The sequence below is a fragment of the Talpa occidentalis genome, unplaced genomic scaffold (genome assembly GCF_014898055.3).
Source record: "Talpa occidentalis isolate TD23 unplaced genomic scaffold, MPIMG_talOcc4v2.1 talOcc4.12, whole genome shotgun sequence".
NCBI classification, from domain to species: domain Eukaryota; kingdom Metazoa; phylum Chordata; class Mammalia; order Eulipotyphla; family Talpidae; genus Talpa; species Talpa occidentalis.
Genome location: NW_023601212.1, coordinates 2,785,803 through 2,807,138, shown reverse-complemented (window position 1 = coordinate 2,807,138; position 21,336 = coordinate 2,785,803). Strand labels below are relative to the sequence as shown.

Genomic DNA, 21,336 nt, shown 5'->3' with positions numbered 1-21,336 from the left:
GTTTCTTTAGTTAATGATTATAAGAAGAATTTTTAGAATATATTATCTAATGTTCAGAACAGTCTATAGCAAACACTGTAAGAGTGAATAGTATAAAAGCAGGCAAGTAGATACGTTTTAAAAGCAGATGAATAATTACAAATCTTTTTTTAAAACACATTACAAAAATACTTAAGATTCTAAAACGTTATTTGCTTTTATGAAGAATTATCAACTTCTCAGGCAAGAACAGTTATTTGAAGAGGACAAGCTTGTAGGGAATTTTCAGTCTCTTGGGAACAAATGGATTGTTCACATAGTTTTAACTCTTACCTAGGTTTTACCACTATTTTTAAACTTGAGGCCTTACGCTGTTGCCTAATATAAATTTTATACATACACACATTATACACATGCACATGGGAAAAAGCATATAGTTTACTCACAGGCAAACTGCAGGATGGCTTCTCTGCTAAGAATACTTCCAAAAGTGTTGGCTGCTAAACATTGGTAATGACCGGAATCCTTTGCTTCACTCGGATTGTTTATAATGAAGTTCCCATCTATCAAACTGTATCGATAATCACTTTCCAAATCTATTACTGTTCCATTGCGAAGCCATCTTAGGAAAAATCAGAAGACAAACATGTAAGAATTACTTCAGACATTTTAATACTCCCTGGCAGTGCCTGAATCTCAATGAAAGGAATTTTTAAGACAAGAAAATGATTACTAGTGAATTTCTACCTGTAATGGGGAGCCGGGTTGCCACGAACTTCACAATTCAGTGCTACTTTCTTTTCATCAGAATCAGTTGGGAAAATTATATCATCTGGTTCTTGCACAAATATTGGCCCATAATCCACACTTTCTGTAAGGAACAAAGAGGAAAACACTTTAAATTTTCCTGAAATTCCAAGACATTTTTATCTATAAAATTCATATTCAGAATTCTTGTTCTTTCCTTATAATCAATAAACATTTATTTATTACCAAAAGAAAAATTTAGCTAACAAATCATATTGCTTTCATACATTGCAGATACATTAATATAATTCTTTTTTATAATTTACTGATGCTTTAAAAAGGATATATGTAATGGAAAAACATCTTAAACATTAGTGTGGTACAATAAGAGATCTTGGTATTCATCTAAAGCAGAGTTAAGGAAAAGAATACTAAATGAGAACTTTATTTAAAAACCAAAAAAGTTTATACAACTCTTAGAATGTTAAAGATAACACACAATTGTTAGACACGGAATGGAAGCCTGCTGGAGCTGAACAAAGCACATGTTGGGGTTTCCTGCTTCAGCCTGAGCGGTGTGGGCTCAAGAAACACTTGGCTGTCTCTGCACTGCCTGCTGAGGCGGGGGTTGGAGACACAAAGAGGAGGTTGCATTCTTCACACTAAGGTCCACTACAAAGACCAGGCTAGATGCTGGAAAAATACCTATTGGTACAATAATAGGCAAGTTGGGTGAAGGGTGTGTCAAGCTGTGATTGCTTGATTTTTTATCCTGGGTGGGCTGTTGCTGCAGGCTTTGCTTCAGTTTATTCTTGACTCTAGAAAGACTGCCCCAAAGCAAGTACTGAATGCTATTTTCTCTTTTAACCTTTCGTGTATGAGTGAAAATCCTCATCCTATTTCTTTCAGTTGCTGAAAAACAGGTAGTAACATAGGTCCTTTATAAAAGCAGTGTGAAAAATGAACTTCTGAAAAAAGGGGGCACCTGTATAGTGCTTCAGTTTTCATAATTGGTTTTCTTTTTAATCCTAGAGCAACACTTCTTCATCACATCCTCCATCTCTACTCCTAAATTCTATTATTTTTAGTCCTTGCAGAAGATCTAGAGCTGTTTGTTGGCATTTATGTTATGTGGATGCTGGGCTACGTATCTGGCAACTCAAACGGTTGATTTTCACTAGACTGTCATACGATCAAGAGTCAGGTTCCATTTTTGCTCTTTGACTGCTAACGGCTCTCAGAATCATTAGACTCCAGCAATAAACCAAAAGCAAGGGCTGCCAAGAGTTAGCCAGGTGTTGGCAGTAGCCTTCCATGACTGATACCTGACCAGGAATATCAAGCTCTACTGAGAAATCATTCTGGGCTCTTTCTCTCAGGTGAGATTATTGAGTCACTGGCGTGCTATTTTGTTTATAAAACCACTGACTTTCCCTGAAGAATTATATCCTAGGATCAAGCTGGTATCTGTTTTTCTCTAGCTTGTTTCAAAGTTGCTGACACTTTCTGATAAAATACCCAAATACATATACCAACTTTCTTCCTGCCAAGATGTTCAAAGTGTCGCCTTTCTGGAGACTCCTGTAGCTAGATTCTCTAATGAAGTCTAGCTTCTTGGTGGTGAATTGTATTTTCCATTGGTACTTGGTTCTGCTTTCCAGATGGAAATCCTTTTCATACCTCTGTTGGTTGATACCATCTCACACTTGTGAGAATGACCCAAATTAAAAAGACCAGAAATAATACTGTGTTTGGGAATGTAGACTCATCCAGCCCTTGTGGAAACTGAATGGAGGTTTCTCAAAAGATTACAGATGAATATGTCCCATGTTCCTGCAATTCCAATGCTAGGTATCTCCCCCAAAACACAAAAACACCCATTCAAAAGGAAAATTGCCCTTTCATGTTCATTATGGCGTGTTTACAATCACCAAGATAGGGAAACAACCTAATTTCCCCAAAACAGATGAGTGGACCAAGAAGATGTGGTGTTTATACAGTGGACTGATACTCAGCTATCAAAAAAAACAAATAAATGTCTGCTCTTCTGAGCAACATGGATGGAGCTGGAAGGGATTATGCTAAAGAAAATTAGTCAGAAGTAGAAAAACAAATACTGAAGTGTTTCTTGTGAGTAGAATATTGAAAAATGAAACAAAAGGTCAGTTAAAGCCAAACTAATAAACTAACCCTTGAATGCTGACTGTGAAGTGGGGGTGACTGGAGTGAAGGGGCAGGGAGAAGGGGAGGCAAAGATGGTGGTAGGTGCACTATGGCAGGACACCTACCAGGATCCTACACTCCTGTAAAGCAAGCAGTGATGAAAATCAATAGTAATTCAATAAAGAATACAAAAGAATTACCTCTTTACTTCTATACTCATTTTTCTCAAGATCGGGTCTAATTCTGGACCCTAAACCTTGCTGGCTAGATGTAATTTATATACTTATCTAATCTATTCACTAATGCAACCTAGCTTTATCACTCATATAATGTAGAGGAAGTATCAACCTATTATGTCCAATATAATTACAAGAAATTATCTTTTAATGAGAATTAGCATAATTTATATAATTCCTAGAAATTTTGAGCTGTTTAATGAGAAATTATATTTTATGACATTCACAATTACCATGTGAGAAAAAATACTACACACCATGAGAACATCTAAGATGAATTCTTAAAACATCTAAACCTTTTTTTTTAATGTTGCCTTTCAACATTAAAATCATTTCTTTGTGTTTTTTTAAAGATTTATTTATGTATCCAAGAACTGGGGCACAGGCCAGAGGTGCAGGGGGTGAGAGGATTCACCAGAGACAGAGTGGGGAGCAGAACAGGAGGAATGACTGAAATCCACTGCTGAGGGGAGGCGTGGGGAGACAGGAGAGGTCTGCTGCACCATGTGGGTAGCTCCCTGGCCGGGGATAGAACTTGTGCTGCAGTGGCTGCAGATACCTTCATAAGTTGCACTTTAACCCCTTGAGCCACTAGGGAGGCCCTGAAGTAATTTCTTTGTAAAAGAAACAGGTATAAACTGTCATTATAAAACTTGCAAGGATTCCTAAGAATGGAAGAGCATTATTTATTAAAAGCTTTGTGATGAATATTTCATGATAGTGGAATAATGTTGTACATATAATATAAATTGAGGATCTTAATAGATTTTTGGGGATCCTTTTCTAATGTAGCTATAAAGAGAGGTGAAATGACTCCTAGATGTTATCACTTATGAGGATGACCGAGTGTGCCAACCCCATATAACACTCATACGATGCCAAACCAGTAGGGCCAGCTTGTCAACAGAGGGAGGACATTGCTCCTTGTTACGTAAAATACCAAGTCTAGTGAAAAAATAAATACTTGATCATGGTTTAAAACGTCAACCTACATTCAGATTTCAAGAATTAGAGTGGTGTGCCTTAGAGTAGATGCCTCTTTAGTTAAAAGCATTTGTTCAGCCCCAGTAAGCATGCACTGCTTGGCTGAGGGAGGGCAGGGGTGGGGGGAGTGTATTTAAAGATACTGGTTTATAGCATATAGTTATGTCAAAGAGTAGACGAACGTAAAACATTAACATTACCTCTACAACTTAAGAATACAATAAAAGAATAGAATCACAAGCTTTCTATGAATGCTCACGATCTTGTATGGCTTCTGTTAGACTATGGTTTCTATTGAAAAACTGAGAGATACTGGAGTGATCTGGCTTATGTATAGGAGCGTATCACTCAAACACCCTTCTCCCCTCCCCCCACCTCGGAGAGAAAAGTTGGTCTCATAAAAGATCATTTGCATTTTGTACTACAGCCTAAAAAACAATTTACTAGCAAACACTATTTTGAGAAAACAACAAATAATTGTCAATACAGAGATGGCTGTGAGTCATGATGCTACTGCCCACAAGCCAAGTCAAAGCTGGAAATGAGCCATGTCAACAACAAAACTCAGCCAAAAAGAGGAGGATCTGAGGCGACAAATCTGGTAGGTTGCAGGAATCTTCCGAGTGTCATAAGCCAGTGGTCGGATCTTCAGAACCTGAGTTGATTCAGAGGGTTGAAGACTGTGCTTATGACGATGTTCAAGAGATCCAAAAACATACGCTAAACCTAGTTGGAAGTAATTTACTTCAACTGACTCTAAGAGCCACCTTTATCCACCTGACCATTTGTAGTCTCTGTATCTCAGGGACAGGCCATCTGGCTGAATTTTCGAGTCAGAACCACTCCCAATCCAGACTATCTCTGTGCAAGGAAGATAAATGATTCTTACCATCTCAACACAAATGGAGGAATTCAATGCACCCTGCATTTAATTAAGCTTACACCACTAAAACTTTCACCACAACAAAAAGAAATGAAGCCAAAGACTTCTTCTTTTTTTTTTTTTTTAAGATTTATCCATTTATACAAGAACCGGGGCACGGGCCAAATGCGTGGGAGGGTGAGAGGATTCAGCAGGGACAGAGCGGGGAACAGAACAGGCAGACTGACTGAATACACTGCTGAGGGGAGCAGCGGGCGAGACAGGAGAGGTCTGCCACGCCATGTGGGATTCTCCCCAGCCGGCTGGGATTGAACTGGTGCTGCAGAGGCTGTGGACAGATTCACAGTGCAGTGCTCAACCTCCTGCACCACCAGGGGGGCCCAAAGACAAAGACTTCTTCATTGGCTTTTCATTTATAAAGGAAAAACAGGTATAACGTCAGCAGTAGTAATAAGTAATAAGCCTTGTCTACATGGCAAAATCCAAAAACAGTTCATATGTTCTACTGGTGCTCAAGTGCTGACTCCAAAGGGTTTTCAATTAACCTATATGATGATGTGAATTTACAATTTAAGCCATAGTCAATTTTTTTTTAAATCTGTTAAATGGCACTCCTTGATTTCAATTGACTTCTTTAGAGTAATTATTAACATCTCAAATTTTTAAAACTTAAGTAATGCCTTTCAGCTCATAGAATTTGCACTCATACAATCTGAAACAATCATAGTCATTAACCAAGATAATAATATCAGGTTGAAGGAAAAATCACTTTGAGGACTTCTCTCATTGCTATAGTCAAATAAGCAACATTCACTTTCCTGGTATTACCCCCACATCTCTTCTCCCTTTATGAATCCTTCTCAAAATGTTTTATCATTCACTGTCTCCATTTCTTAAGTCAAGTGTCAGTGGCTGAAAGTCACATTCTTCCTGAAGACACTAGGCATGGCTCTCTTGCTCTGGATTGCTCCTGTGGTTGAGGTCAGCTAATGTGTGAGCTACCCTATGAAGATATCCAATGAGAATGGGCCCTCGTCAACAGCCTAAGAGGAACTGGGGCACTCAGTTCAACAACCTTCAGCAACTGAATCCTTGCAACAACCATGTGAAGTGAGTGAGCTCTGAGGTGGCTCTGCACCCATTTGAGCCTTGAGATGTGACCTTAGCCCCACCTCTCGAAAAATACAGAACAAAGAGGGCCTAGTGACATCTGGTCTCCTGACACAGAGACTGGGAGACAATGAACTTACGACCTTTGTTCATTCTGTGGATGTTCTCATCATAGTTTATAAAGAGGTTTCTTCTCATAATATCATAATTTTAAAGTGTTCTTCATAAGTTTCACCAATTTCAATTTTTGTATTAACTTGAATAATCTCAAATGTTTGGCATTCTTTTCTAGGAAGTTGGTTCCTTCAGTTAGCCAAGATTTTTTTTCTTTATTTAGGACCTGATTATGATTTGGATTGGAAGTCACACAGAAGTCAGAGCTTTTGATGAAAGTCGTCATGTTCAATTACTTTTGCCGAGATCTGTTCTCCAGAATCAGTTCACTTGCTCAGTCCACACTATCGTATTTATACTACAGTATAAATACCAGGAGGTACGAATCTCTGAGTCATTTTAGATTCTACCCACTACTTGTATCCTCATTAATTTCAGATTTTTTTTAAGTAAATAAAATACCACACAGGTGGGGTCAAAGAGCTTCCCTGTCCATGTCCTCATTCTCCCTTTGTCTTCCGAGGGCCATACTATAGTCAATTTGCAGACTCAAATCCAAAATTACACAATTTTCAAAATTGTGTAATTTTAAAATAGTATATAGTATTTTAAGTACTTTATATAAATGATATGTTATATGTAATATAATTTTCCTTGTTCCCTAACCAGCATACCATAAAGTGTAACCATTTTGTTTCACAGATATAGTTAATTCACTTTAATAGTCTTAAATTTTCCATGAATGAAAAACTACAATTTATGTATAAACTCCCCTTCTGATGGACAACTGAGTTGTTTCCAATTTTTTGCTATTAACCAGATACTGTGCTGTACATACTTCTGTATTTCCTTAGACGTGTGTGGAGAGAATTTCACCAGGATGTGTGTGAAGTGGAACTGCTTTCCAAATTGTTTTGCAAACTGAAATTTTATATTTCTCAGAAAAATCTTAGCTCTATCTAGAGTACTTTTGGGTTTAAATCTCAGCAGAAGCGGGATGGCTTTCTATTCAAGCTCTGTTAGGTTTCTCATTTTTCACAACAGCATGTTCAACTCCAGCTTTACTCTCTATTAAGGCTAAAGGGAATTACCTGACAAAAACCATATGTCAGGCTCTTGTCAGAGAGAACAAACTCAAAGTCACATCTAGCCAAGATCTATCAAATGTTCATATGAGAAAACAGTAGTTATGGAAGATTACTTGGAAAACACCCAGACTGTCTGTTCCTCCAGATACTCTAAATATGGATTAAACTAGATCAGCAGAGGACTTAAAGAATATCAAACTGTCTCTCAGTCTAGAGCCTCGCCACAGATCAGCAGCATCAGCTTGGCCTGAAAACTTCATACAAAAGCAGATCATCTGGCCACTCCTTGTGAAAAGGGATCTATTTCGACAGATTCCCAAATGATTTGAATGTTTACTAACAATTAGGGAACACTATTCTAGAGGATCACTTCTCTTTTTTTTGATGTATGGATTGCGTCTTGTCTTTCCATTGACACTTTAAAACATAACACACAATAGGAGTCTGGCAAGATGGCAGCAGAGTTAAGATGCTCACCTCCTCTGTATATTCATTATCAATTCCAACATGATAAAGATAATGGTGAAAGATAAACGGCATACTTTGGGAGCAATCTAATGGCTAGAGGGGGTGGGGGTAGGAAAAACTGTAATTGAGCTATGTTTAGAGTAATAAAGGGGCAGCAGAACCTATGAGAAGGAGGGACAGCTGTTGTATGGAATCCCTCTGGTATTGTTGACTCAAGGGCACACACTAACATCAGGAAATTAAAAACCAGGTGCTACATGGGAGAAGGGTTGCACTTGGTTGGCGTGCAGGGCAGAGGGTGCGTCACCAGAGAGCTACTGTGTTAAGTGTCCACAGTGAGGGCTACTGACTTGAGCGTAAGGCTCCTAAACTACAATAGTTGGATCCAAACTAGATGGGAGAGTTCGATGTGATCACCTGTGTCTCAGCATAGAGGAGGCTACCATCTGCAGCCTGAGGATGGGGTATATAAAACACCAGCCTTATCCCTGCCCAGCGCCAAAACCTAGACCATAGCTGAATGCTCTAACTAACCAGACTTAAGCATGTGCATCTTAACAGAAGCAGGTACCCCAGGATAAGGCTCCATACTTGAATAGCAAAGAGAACAACTCCTGGTCGGTGGCCCTATCTTGACGACAGTGTTGACCTAGTGTTAACTGTAGCCTAGTCATTTCAGCTGACACAAGACTGGAAGAGACATTTTAGGTGAAGAGTTGGCTTACTACTCTCTCTTGATGAAATATGAAATGTTGCTGTTTACCACAAAATGGAAGGAGTTCAAGGGAATTACGTGTAGTAAAGCAAGTCAAAATTACAAAACCAAAGAGCAGATGATTCGACAAAGCAAAATAAATAGAAAACCAGTGGGCACTAACAAAGGAAGTAAGGTTTCTGAAGTTGAGAGGGAGGGAGAAAGGGTCATAAGTGTAGAAGAGGAGGTGGTAGAAAAATAAATATAAATAAATAAGCACTTTGTACAGCAAGAGTAATGTTCAGGTCTCTGATCATCACATCAAACAATGAACTCATAGTTAGGACCCTCCGAGATAGTTCATCTCTTGTTGATGTCAGGAATAGCTGAGTTTCTACTGAATAATTAATTTTAATCTTCAAAACACTGGGAAATATGTAACCAAGCAGATTTTCTCTTTCCTTGACTGCTAATTACCCCAGATGGGACCAACCTACAGCAGGTATATAAGCAACTATCGCAGACACTTCAGATTAGTCTCGTCTGGCTCTATTTGATATCCCCAAATTTATTCTTTTCATCATTTTCATGTGTTTTACACAATATTTTCTAGCTGTATGTTATCTATCATAGTGAGATAAGTTAACACACACAGAACATTAGTTGCTGCCAAATTATGCAAAATACAACAGTATCCCATAGTTCTGATCACTCAAAACATTCAATTCGATGCATTCCATAACTAATGATGCTTAAACAACACAAGTCCCATGACCCCTGCCTGATTTAGCTTGGCATTACAGCTGGTGGGATGGGAATTATTAATATTTAAAAAGACTTTTTTTGATCAGTTTTATATTTACAAAAGCATTGAGAATAAGATAGAGATTTCTCATATGTCCCTTGCTCCCATACTTGCACACACTCCACTGTTATCACATCACTACCCAGAATGGTATATTTTTTACCACAGATCAAGCTACCCTGACACCCCACAGTCACTGAGAGTTCGCAGTCTACCTTAGAGTTCTCTCTTGAGTTTCACGTTCTATAGACTTGGACAAATGTATAATGACATAGTAACATTCAGTATATTTTTAATGCCCTTAAAAAGGCTCTGTGTTCTCCCTATTCATCTCCTCCCGACTATCTTTAATGACCACTGATCTTTTTGTTGTCTCCATAGTTCTGCCTTTTCCATAATGTCATACGTGTAGAGTTTAGTCTGTCCAGATGGGCTTCCTCTACTTGATCATATGCATTTAAGTTTCCTCCATGTCTTTTGGGGCTTGATAGCTCTCTTCCCTTTAGCACTGACTATCATCCCATTGTCTAATGTACCAGTTTAGTTATCCATCCACCTACTGAAAGACATCTTGGTGGCTTCCCAGGCTTGGCAGTTATGAATAAAGCTCCTATGTGCAGGTGCTTATGTAGATATAAGTTTTCAGTTTATTTGGATAATACTGAGGAATTTAATTATTGGATCACATCATAAGAGTACAGCTTGTTTTGTAAGAAGCTGCCAAACTGTCCTTCAAAGTTGCATTCCCAGCAGCAACAAATGAGAATTCCTGCTACTCCACATCCTCTCCAGAATTCGGTGCTACCAGTGTTACCGATTTTGGCCATTCTAATAGGTGTGTAGTGGTAGCTCATTGTTGCTTTAATTTGCATTTCCCTGATGGAATATGATGTGAATCACATTTTCAAGTCACCATTTGCTATTTATATAACTTGTTTGGTGAAGTGTATGTTAAGGTCTTTGGCCCATTTTTTAATCAGGTCGATTGTTCTTATGCTGAGGTTTAAGAGTGCTCTGTTCACATTTGATAACAATCCTTTATTAGATGTGTCTTTTGAAAATATTTTGTTCTGCTCTTTCACTTGCTATCTAATTTTCTTGATTTCTGTCTTTGACTACCAAAGGGACTTTGGGACTTTTATACTTTATAATAAGATAAATACTGGATTATTTTACGTTTATGTGGAATCTAGAGAAAATAAACAAAGGATCAGATAAAGACTGATCCTTGAAAGATGGCCGTGGATCTGAGATACTCGGGGGGCAGGAGGGAGGGGAGCATGGCGGAGTGCAGCAAAAGGCTATAGGCCTATAGGCACTTTGGTAGTGGGAAGACCAGGGTGGTCACACCTGAGGGGAGAAATTAAATGATATTAAAGTAAACGAAAATGTTTTAAAAAGTAAATGACATAGTAAGAACTGCATATTCATACACAAAAAAAATAAGTATTTTGTAAAAATAAAACATTTTGGGAAGCTAACTCTCTGATTAAATAAAATGGAAATGCCAACACTGAAATGATGCTCTGCATGGCTACAACTGGCACAATCATGAGGCGTGCATTTGCCTGCTCTTGCCACCCCAACCTAATTCAATATTTCTAAAATCTTTTCAGACTTTGGTGTTTACAGAACACATCTTTGAATATTTAATCCTCTACCAATTGTAACTGAAATGCAGCCCAAGGTGTATGGTACTTCTAATCAGTAGATAGGTTAAGAGAATTGGCCATAGTACTGACCAGCAGTGCGAATGACCTTGTGACAGATACTTGGCCATTTAGTTTCCATTTCTGTGGAGGGCCGTGAAAACTCCCACACCTTATATATGTGTTGAGAGAATTAATGAGATCATCTGTATAAAAGAGGCTAACACAGAATCTTGTACTAGTCAGGTGCTAATATGTCTCTCAGTTAGTTAATCCTTTCTTTTTTTTTCTATATATCCCAAAATGACATAGTTATGGGATATCCAGAAAATGTTGTTTAAAGCATAATGTTATAAGTTGCCCAGTAGTCCTCATTACTGATTTCTTAGTGTTGGTCATTTATTTCTTATTTTCTACTCCTAAATAATGCTATATATGACATATCTTTGTGTACTATTTTCTATTTTCTCACTCAAAGAACATTTCTAGAAATCATACCATGAGAATGAGTATAGATATAAAACTCGCAGAATTCACACTATCACATTTCTCTTCAATAAAATTTAATATTTTTTTTTCTTTCAGTTTATGATTTAATCATAACCCTGAATCAGGATGGCTGTCAGGAGTATCAGGTAAAATTAAATAATAATTGAATTGATAAAACATCTTGGAAGATGTATAGGGCAGAAGACTCACTTATGACAAGATGGCTGAATGTTTCCTTCTGCTTAGCTAACCTTTAGATAGGTTTCTTCCTGACTTCAGTTCTTTACTCTCCGTTGTCTTAGAACATTTACTTTAGAAAATTTGTAGTGGTTAATTCCTTCTCTGTCCCTTTGAGATTTAAATCTTCTCCCAGTCTCCACTCATTTACAACCCTAAAATGCTTTCTTCAAGGACCTGAGAGACATTCCTTTGAAACGCAGCCATCAAGAAAGAGTGCCTATCTTCCAGTCTCTACAAGGCGCATAAGAACCTTCTCTTCCCAGCACCAGGTATTAAACACAGACTGCCTAACCTTATTGACCAACTTCTCCCTTAACACTCTCACTTTTCTAGTTCATAACATCTCTCCCACTTTCTGGCTGAAGGAGTTGACATTAATTTCTCTCCCCTATTACAATAGTCTTGACCCTTCCTGGAATAAAGTCTTTGTCTGTTCAACTCCAACAGATGCAGTTTTCCTTGGCACTTACCATCTTGTTTGAAGGCATCTGAAGAATGATAGAGATTCACTGGGGAAGAGTATTGCTGGGCTGCCCCTCGCCAGCTGGGTGAAGAAACACTCAGAGTTCCTAACGAGGGGTTGTTATATCGTGATCTCGTTTTTGAACCAAAGAGGGACGAAGATGAACTCTTCTTAATCCTTAGCAAAGCAGCATATGAAGTAGGCAGACTTGGAAGAGCTCCAGAATATTCTGTAAAAGAACAACAATGTTAAAAACTGCATTCTGAGGAGACTGGTTTATTTTTCCCTATAAAAATTGTCTCTTCTGAAGACATTGTTGAAATCTTCCTTGAAGCTACATCCAAATGCAAACTGTAGGGAGAGCAGGGAAACAGAAATGTTTTATTTATAATTTAAATATGTTCTGTAGTTTTATTTGTTATGATATTGGGGTTCCACAAGAAACAAAAAATAAGCGTGAAGGAAGAAAAGCAGGGAAAAAGGGAAGGGATAGAGAAAAGGAAAGACATAAAGGAACAGAAAGGGGGGAAGCTGGGGTGGAAGAATCAAGGAAGAGAAAAAGGAAAGAAGACATACAAAAATTCAAGCCATTTTTTATCAAGAATATTTAGAGTTAACTTTGTTGAGCTTGCCTTAATATTAAAATATCTACTCTCATACATTAGATCACGTCTGTATTTTAAAAAAAAAAATGAGAAAAAGGAGAAAAACAATACACTCAACTCTGTCTACAATGGGCATTGGATTTTATCACCTACAATTTATCATGTGGTAGGAAATGCATGTAATGCAAGAAATATATTTTGACAAGGCAGTAAGTTATGATTCATGTTCTTGAAAAGTTATGAAATTCACCCTGGGACATAAAATTTGGAAACATTTTGTTTTGTAGTGTTTGTTGTATCATCTATATAAGTTGATGTTTTCAAGTGAGGATACTATTATGAAATCACTAATTTTACTGATTATTGTCTATGCAGTATATTACTTTAATTCTTGATATTTTTCATGTAAAACGATATGCACAGTGCCTGCGATAGCTTGTAAGAATTCTCCTTTATGTCTACAGTGGAGCATACCTTTAGCGCAAAGGTCAAATTCTTAAAAATGCAAACTAAGGTGAATTCTAAGACAATTAGGAATTGTAATTTTTTCTTTGTTGAGTATCAGTTAAATCTGCCAATTCAATCATTTGGGAAACACTTTGTAAGAACTAGACATTTCTGCTCGATAGATCTGATATTGGACCCTAATAGGCCCCAGCTTAAATTTAGGTAAAAATAATTTATATTTGCAAGTGTTCCCATAATAATTATTTTGAGTCATTATGCTGCCTGATACAGATACTTTCAAATGCAAGAAGCGTTTCTGTGATTTCAAGATAATACATTAGGTGTTAAATGCCAAATTACATACACCCTTTTACTGTAAATACTATTTCTCTGAAACCTGGAAAAAAGCATGCTTTTAGAGGTTATCCACATTTAAAATGTGCATGATATGTGCAGTCCAAACCCATCAGGAGCTGTTAAGAGATTCATGACTTTAGTCTTTGCTGTTCAACCACAGGTCTGGTGATGGTGGATCAATTTTAACTGAAAATAGCTAACCTCTCCTGGGCAAACTATATGAGAAGAGATTATAGGTAGACATAAAATCTCCTTTAAAACCTGGAATTAAATGCAAGTTTTGGTACCTGGAGGTGTAAAGTAATGAAAAGAGAATGAGTTTTCCTTTAAGGTGGTTTGTAGCTGGAGCTCTGAACCTACTCATTTCTCATGGCGATGCACTGCGGTGTTCCAGCCACCTCACCTGCTCAGACAGGAAAAGAACAAATAGAACTTCCCCGTGTGGAGTGGAGCAGACAGACCAGGAGAGGCGGAGGGCCTGGGCCGGGAGGCTGGCAGCAACCAAGCCTCCAGCCTTCAGCAAATCTTTACTTTTTCTCTGGGCTCTCTCTGGCATCCTCTGTGGTCTCGCCTTTTCTGTGGCCAGCTGTGTGTCTCCTCAGCACGTCCTCCTGCAGCCATAGTTGTCCTTATAGCCCCGGCCTCGGGGCACAGGCGTGCCCACTTACGCATGCCTACACCCGCACTCCAGGTGTTCACAATCAGGCACTCGTGCCTGCGCCCACGCTCCCCAGTGCCTCCTGTACTAGCGCAGTCAAGGCTGCAGGTGATAGCCACAGAGGCTGTGGCACAAACAGCCTGATGGATCCACGTACCCTACTCCACGCTCATGGGAGAAACGACCATGAGCTGTGAGAAGATGGTATTTAGGTCTGAAAAGCTAGTTTAGTAAAATTAGTGGAAAATCTGAAGGACCATGTTGAGGCTGAACAAAGCCTGGAGCATCATCACGGTTTCAAATCGTACATATACAAATACATGGACACACACATATGTGCTGTCCAAGCAGCGTGGAGACTGGTTTATGCCTCTCTGCATAAAGAGGAGCCGACCGCTGATGCGCTGAGGGCTCCACACTGGCTTCATTGGTTATGCAATCGGTTGCATTGGAGATTCCCTTTTCATTAATTAAAGTAAACCCAACGCTGTGACTAGAAAACTGACAATTTATCCATCATTTATGTATCTGACAAATATGTAACGATAACTTAGTATGGGCTAAAGGCTGTGGGTACAAAGGTAACGAAGACACTGCACTAGCCTTCAAGGAGCTCACGTTCGCGTGGAGAAGCGATAAAAGATACATGTGATTTTAATTCAATGTGATACAAAAGCAAATTCAAGGGACTAGGGGCTCCTTCTGTAGATGGGGCCGGGAGGGGGCCAGGGGATCCTCTCATTCAGTCTGGGACAGTCAGAAAGTGCTTTTCAGGTGAAATTCTATCTAAACTGAGTCCTGAAAAGCCATTAGTGATTCGCTCAGCCAAGCTCTGAGTAGGACAGAGAAGATATTCTCGATGAAGGGAAGGCACTGTAAGAGGGCCTGGGCAGGAAGGCGGGACTGCAGCCTGGGTAGATGAAAATAATGAGGAGCGAGGCTGGAGAGAGAGGGCGAGAGGAGCGGGGAGCCTGGCGAGACAAGCCAGGGACCGCAGACGCGATGCCGGGCGTCACGCTGACACGGTGTAAGCTTGAGGGAGTAAAACACGGTGCGTTGTAGAAAGACAACCCCTCTCAGCACGTCACAGGACAACAAGACGCCTGGGCAGAAGAGTCAGAAGCTTCCCAGAGGCCGAGATGAGTGAGGAATGAGAAGGCGGTGGTCTGAGCGGAGACGAGATCAGCAGGATTGGGGCTGATGAGAGCGGGGTCACGGGCGGGGAGCGGGTCCCGAGGCTGCTCTGTGCCCCAGGGGACGCATGAGGTGACAGGAACCTCCCATGCTCCGGGAGGGCTGGTGGCCTGGGATTGCTGCAGGTGGAGGCGTGATGCGCCGCCTGGGCGTCCATGCTGATTGTAAAATCCTGTAACGCAAGGGGAGCAGGCCCGTGAGGGAGATTATTAAATGATCATCAAATCGATGGTTATTAAACTGACGAAACGGCTGCGTTTGCAGGACATCTGTAAGCACGGGAAGCAGCTGGAGGAACCCTGGCGTGGAAGGGAAATGCAGAGGTGGCGACACCTGGACTGACAAGAGGGCGAGCAGGCAAGAGAGCGCTCCCGGACGGGAAGGGAGGGCTCTGCATGCAGGCAGGGGGCAGTGGGCCATGTGCAGGGCCAGCGTGGAGCTGGGGCCAGAGGCCGGCCCTGCTGGAGGGGCCCCCAGAGGGGTGGAAGCCGCCCCGAGCCGCAGACAGCGCAGGACCGAAAGTGCAGTCAGGCCCGGGGGTGAGGATGACTTTCCAAGCACAGGAGCGCCTGAACCCCACACCGCCGGGTCATGGCTTTAAAGGAATATACCCTGGCCCGGCCCGTGGCCTCATCTCCTAGTCTGAGTGTTACTGTCAGTTCCCTGAGCTCGGTTTCTCTCGGGATTTTTAACACATCTACTGAGGCCTCCTTGCTGTCCAGGTCCCTTTTCTGACCTTCCTACATTCCCCACCTGTAGGGTCAGGAATGGGCCACTGAGCAGGTTTCCTGATCCAGCAGACCGGGTAAAGGAGGAGGCAGAGTCCTCAGTGGTTTTGCAGGTTTTTATTGGGATTACCAGGTACACGGCAGGCAGGGGTGCTGGGGGGTCGGGAGGCTGGCAGGCCTCCCAGCCCCCAGCAAGTCTTCACTCTGGGCCCCCCCCCACCTTCTCTCGGCTTCTCTTTCAGCTTCTGCTGGCATCCCTGTGAGGCCGCCCTTAAAAGCCCAGTCTCAGCCCAGGTGAATCCCATCTACCTAGGCCCACACCCTACTCCAGGTGCCGCCATCAGGCCTGCACTCAGGACCGCAGAGATCCATCACCCATCCTGATGGCAGGAGGGCAAGAAAGCCTGACATTTTTCTTTACCCTACACCAGGTCTTAGGCCTAGGTCTGGGGATCTTTTGCTTTGGAAATTAGCTATATTAGCGTAAGTCAGTGGGGAAAAGGTGTTTTGATCATAGGACATTGTTTAGCCCCAAATAGGGGAGGCTGGATGACATAGGTAAGACTCTGCTGAGGGTGAAAATTAACTGTCTTCCCTTCCTAAATTTATATTCAAGTATTTACATTTCCATCTCTTCTTGCTATTTCACCTCTGTCTTTCTAGGGTCTCAATCCCCTTTAAGACTTACTGAGGGGCCTCCCTGGTGGCTGGGGGTTAAGTTTCAGCACGAGAACTGGAATTGCCTGAGTTCGATCCCCAGCCAGGGAGCTGACCCACAGGGAGCAGAGGACCTCTCCTGACTCACCCGCTGCTCCTCTCAACAGTGGATTTCAGTAGATCCATCTGTTCTGCCACTCATGCTGTCTCTGGTGAATCCGCTCACCCCAGTACCTCTGGCCTGTACCCCAGTTCTTCTACGCATAAATAAATACATCTTAAAAAAAAGACTGATATCCTCGCACTGACCTGCACGCCTCTCATTTCCTCAATTCCATCTCTATCCAGTTTAGATTTTGTCGTTCGTTCCTTCACTCACAACCTTCTATGTACCTTCAACCTCATTTTCCCTTACCCTCTATTGCTTTCACAGGCTCATCCCCTGTCTTTCTAAGTACCCTCTCCAGGGATGCAGCTGGAGAAGTAAACAAGCATGTTCAAAGGTCCTCATGCCATGGACCACAAATGTGATCGCCAATCCTCCCAGCAGTACTGCTGCATTCCTCCGGCCAGTGTATTATCTCACCAACCCAGATAGATAGTTTACACCCGATCCTCTGGCCTCAAGCTCCACCCCTTCTTGATCTTCTTGATGCGGCTGCTTTCTTTGTCATTGAGAAGGTGGAAGCAGCCAGAAAAGAGGGTCCCTCACGTGCTCCCAGCACATGTGTTTTCTGCTGTTTTCACTGATAAGTTACGAACACAATGTGCAGCTTTCAAAGGGCAAAGCCTTACTGATATGCACTGAATCCCATTCCATTTCATCTTGATGTTCAATGACATCTTTTTAGAGAACCCCCTCTACTTCCCCTTCAGCATCCACTTTTGTCTCCTTATTATCTCATTTCAAGCCTTATATAAAAATATTTCCAGTTACTGGAAATAAAAATTCTTCTCTTACCTCTGGTACCTGCATCTTCCTCTTACAACTTGGCTACTCATTATATTGATTGAGAATTTTGAATGAAAACAGCTCAGTCAGTTAATCTGTTGACAACATAGGTTCAAAGTCAGGTGGCCTGGATGGCGCCTATCTCAGAGCAGCTTTGTGATTTTGGCCAAAATATGAACAGCTCTGTGATTTATTTTCTGTGCCTTTAGAATGGGATTAACAACAGTACCCTCTCGTAGGTCTTGTGAGATCAAATAAATTGAAGTACACATAAAACACGCAGAACGTTGTCCATTTCACAGGAGAAACGCAATAAATATAATGCAACAAATAATAATATTGATTTTTATTGTTATCTGCACTGTAGCCACTGCCCTGTGTAGCTCTCTGGTGGACACGATTGAACACCAGGCTTGTCTGCAGAGGATTTGATTGGATTAGAAAATGAAAATATAAGTGCCAAATTTGAATACTTATGCCAAGGAATTAAATGTATAGAAAGTGGAAAGGGAATATTTACATTTTTATTTCCCTGATGGACATATTCCCATAAGTAAATTCTTAAGAAGAAATGTTGGCCATTCATAGAAGCTACTCACTACAGAAACCTCAGTGCCTACATATTCTTGGCTAAAGCAAGACCTACCCACCTTTTCTCCATATCCCTGTCCAGGATTTAGAAGGAAAAGTGACTCATAATTCCTTTTCAGAAAAATCATCAGTTGCTCCAACTTTAAATGAATATCTGTGCTAAAGATGTCAGCAAAATCTAGTTATACATTAATCATTTTTTCTTCTATTTTCTTACTTCTCATAGATCAGACCTTAGGGAACATGCATTACAGTTATTTCTAAAGTGGTCTAGAGATTTTGTGATAAAACTCAATTAACCTGGTGCTCTCACACTATGAAATTCCAGCTGGAGGTTGGGTAGGAGTAAATATTAATGCCTTCATTAAATATTTCCTAATCAAATGACCTGGGACCAGTGAACTTATATTATTTAATAAAATTATAGTCTATTAAGTCAGAATGACATTGCCACCACTTGCAGTTTTGGAAATAATAGCATTGCTTTTTCATTTCTTAAAAGGTCACTTTACAGATATACCATTGCCATTGAATATAAATAATATTCATGAAATAATGGATTAGAATTAGAAGAGCTGGGATATTTCATGGCGATATTTATGAAGAAAGATAAAAATGTCAATGTGGTAAAGGATACATCTTAAACTATTTAATCCATTACTGTATTTAAAATTTCCTGAATTTTCTGATACCAAGGAAACCCCAGAATTCTCTCTCTGCCCCTAAATGTGAAATTCATGTTTACAAGTATCTTTAGAGTTCTTAAAATGCTGCTGATGAGACTAGAACACCTTTGGATCCTGTATTTGAATCTTTTCTGTCAATTCCCTATACAATGACATTAGCTTTAACAGCCAGGAGATGAGCAACACCAACAATTCATTAAGCAACAAATCTTTGAATAAATTAATGTATTCCATTTAGGTCTAGATTAATTTAAAATATTTATGTAAGCTCTTATATATAAAAATAAATAAACTCTAGCACCAAATGATATGTGATGCTGTGAAGAATATTAATGCTTAATCACTGACTCATAAGTCAGGGGAGCAAAAAGTGCCACCACATATTGATGACCGCGTGCACAGAAAAAGCAGAAGTCATACAATATCCAAGCCTGCAGTGTGACTCAATTTGGCATCAAAGTCAGCATAAAGAAATTTGATATCTGACCTTTTGCAGGGCAATTGTAATTGCTAAGGCTGTCTTCTCTTTGATGAAAATTAATGTTAACTGTGCAACTTTAGCCTGCTACTGTTTTTTGAAGCTTGCAAGGATGGATGCAACACCTCAGCAAAGCCAGTCGCGTGAAGCATATTTAGAAATAGTTAATAATTTATAAATAATGTGCATCATTTTAGTTGGGTTGTCTGCATCTATGGCAGAGGAGTACAAGTCAGATGCATGCTAGCTATGCCTCTACTCAGCATTTTCTTCAAGAAACGTTTTATAGGTAGACTTTACAGTGTTTTAGCCACAGGAGTGAGAAAGGATGTGCAGAGGATGAAATTCAGTTTTTAAAGCACCCAAACAGGCATAGAAACTGGAAAGCCTCTAAGATATACAAAAAAGAAAAAAAAAATAACAGCACTGCATTTCTAGTGTTCTTCGTGTAAGACTGAAAACCTTACCTATTTAAAGGGTAAAAAGAAACAGAGATCTAAATTGTTTCTATCGCTCCTTCTCAGGCACACAGTCTACATCTGAAGTCTCCATAATTTAAGATGTGGAGAGCTTTGCCTGCTTCGCTAAGTAGAAATGCTTAGTTGTTTGCATAGAGAGATTATGAAAGTCATTGCACCTTAATCTGGGTATTATACATGCTTCTGTTGCAAAAAGAGCTTCCTGTTCTCCTGTATTGTATGTTTTTCACCACTTTAAAACTTTAAAAAAATCTTTAGGTGCTATCTCTTTAAACAAAAGCATGTAGGATTTTTTAAAATTGATATTCCCATATATTGTTTGCTAATCACTGAGGAAATTAGTAAGGACAGAAGTTAGTTGTGAACTGTAACCAAATTAATTTAGTGATTAAAGAATTCCCTCTTGTTTTGGATAATTAAAGGTTTCAGTGAAATTTTATGTCTGAAATGATTATATTACCTTTTGCCTTCCTGGTCTCTCTGTATTTAAGATAGGTCAGATAGTATTTGATAATAAATCAAATAGAGTTGACACTGCGCTGCTGTGCGGACAGCTGCTTTGAGCACCTGCTCTGAACAAATCAGTAGCTTTATATTTTGCCATTGAAGTAATTTCATGTTCATTTTCTTTAGCTTCTGGTTACTCTCTTTCCTTGGTGAAAATGTCAGTGTGATCATCAAACCACAGACCGCCATATTAAAAAGGAAAGGGAATACTGGATAATAGGATGGCTCTTTAGTCTAACTTGCCTGAGAACATCTAGAAGAAGTAATTGAAACCAAACAAAGAGGATTTGGTGGCCTCCCTGGTGGCACAGTGGTTAAAGACACAGCATTATCAAGCTATTGCCAGACACTGCGACATGAGTTGGATCCCCGGCCAGGGAGGTGACCCACAGGGCGCAGCAGACCTCTCCTGTTGTGCCCACTGCTCCCCTCAACAGCGTATTTCAGTAGATCTGCCGGTTCTGCTCTCCACTCTGTGGTGAATCCTCTCACCCACCACACCTCAGGCCTACACCCCAGCTCTTGTATGCATAAATAAAAAAAAAATCTTTAAAAAGAAAAAAGAAAAAGATGTGGTGCAAGAGATGTATTTCAATTGAGGTTTTGTCATATCAAACAAATGGAAAAAAAACATTTTGACTTTTATTTTGCTACTTAGCATTTGAGAAGTTGCTCAGCAATCCCTTCACGTGGGATTGCTATTAAAGTCCCCAAATGACCTCATGATTAGACAATCTTTCTTAAAAGGTGGTCTCACAGTTTTGACACTAGTAAATATATGCCAGTGAGCCATATGCTGGAATGATTGGAAACTGTCAACTAACAATTTCTTCAGAGAAGACATCAGAAGGTAATTTCTCCATGACATTTCAGCTAAGTTACACG

General features: G+C 40.1%; 1 protein-coding gene across 1 annotated transcript in view; it reads right to left on the bottom strand.

Moving 5' to 3' along the window:
* CNTN5 (contactin 5) overlaps positions 1 to 21,336 on the bottom strand; it is a 657,624-nt gene that overhangs the window by 346,214 nt on the left and 290,074 nt on the right. Inside the window, exons 7-9 of the mRNA XM_054692969.1 lie at positions 12,120 to 12,341; positions 727 to 850; positions 426 to 601 (exon numbers count right to left, since the gene is read on the bottom strand). Of these exons, the coding sequence (XP_054548944.1) occupies positions 426 to 601; positions 727 to 850; positions 12,120 to 12,341 (522 nt within the window). The remainder of the gene's footprint in view (positions 1 to 425; positions 602 to 726; positions 851 to 12,119; positions 12,342 to 21,336) is intronic.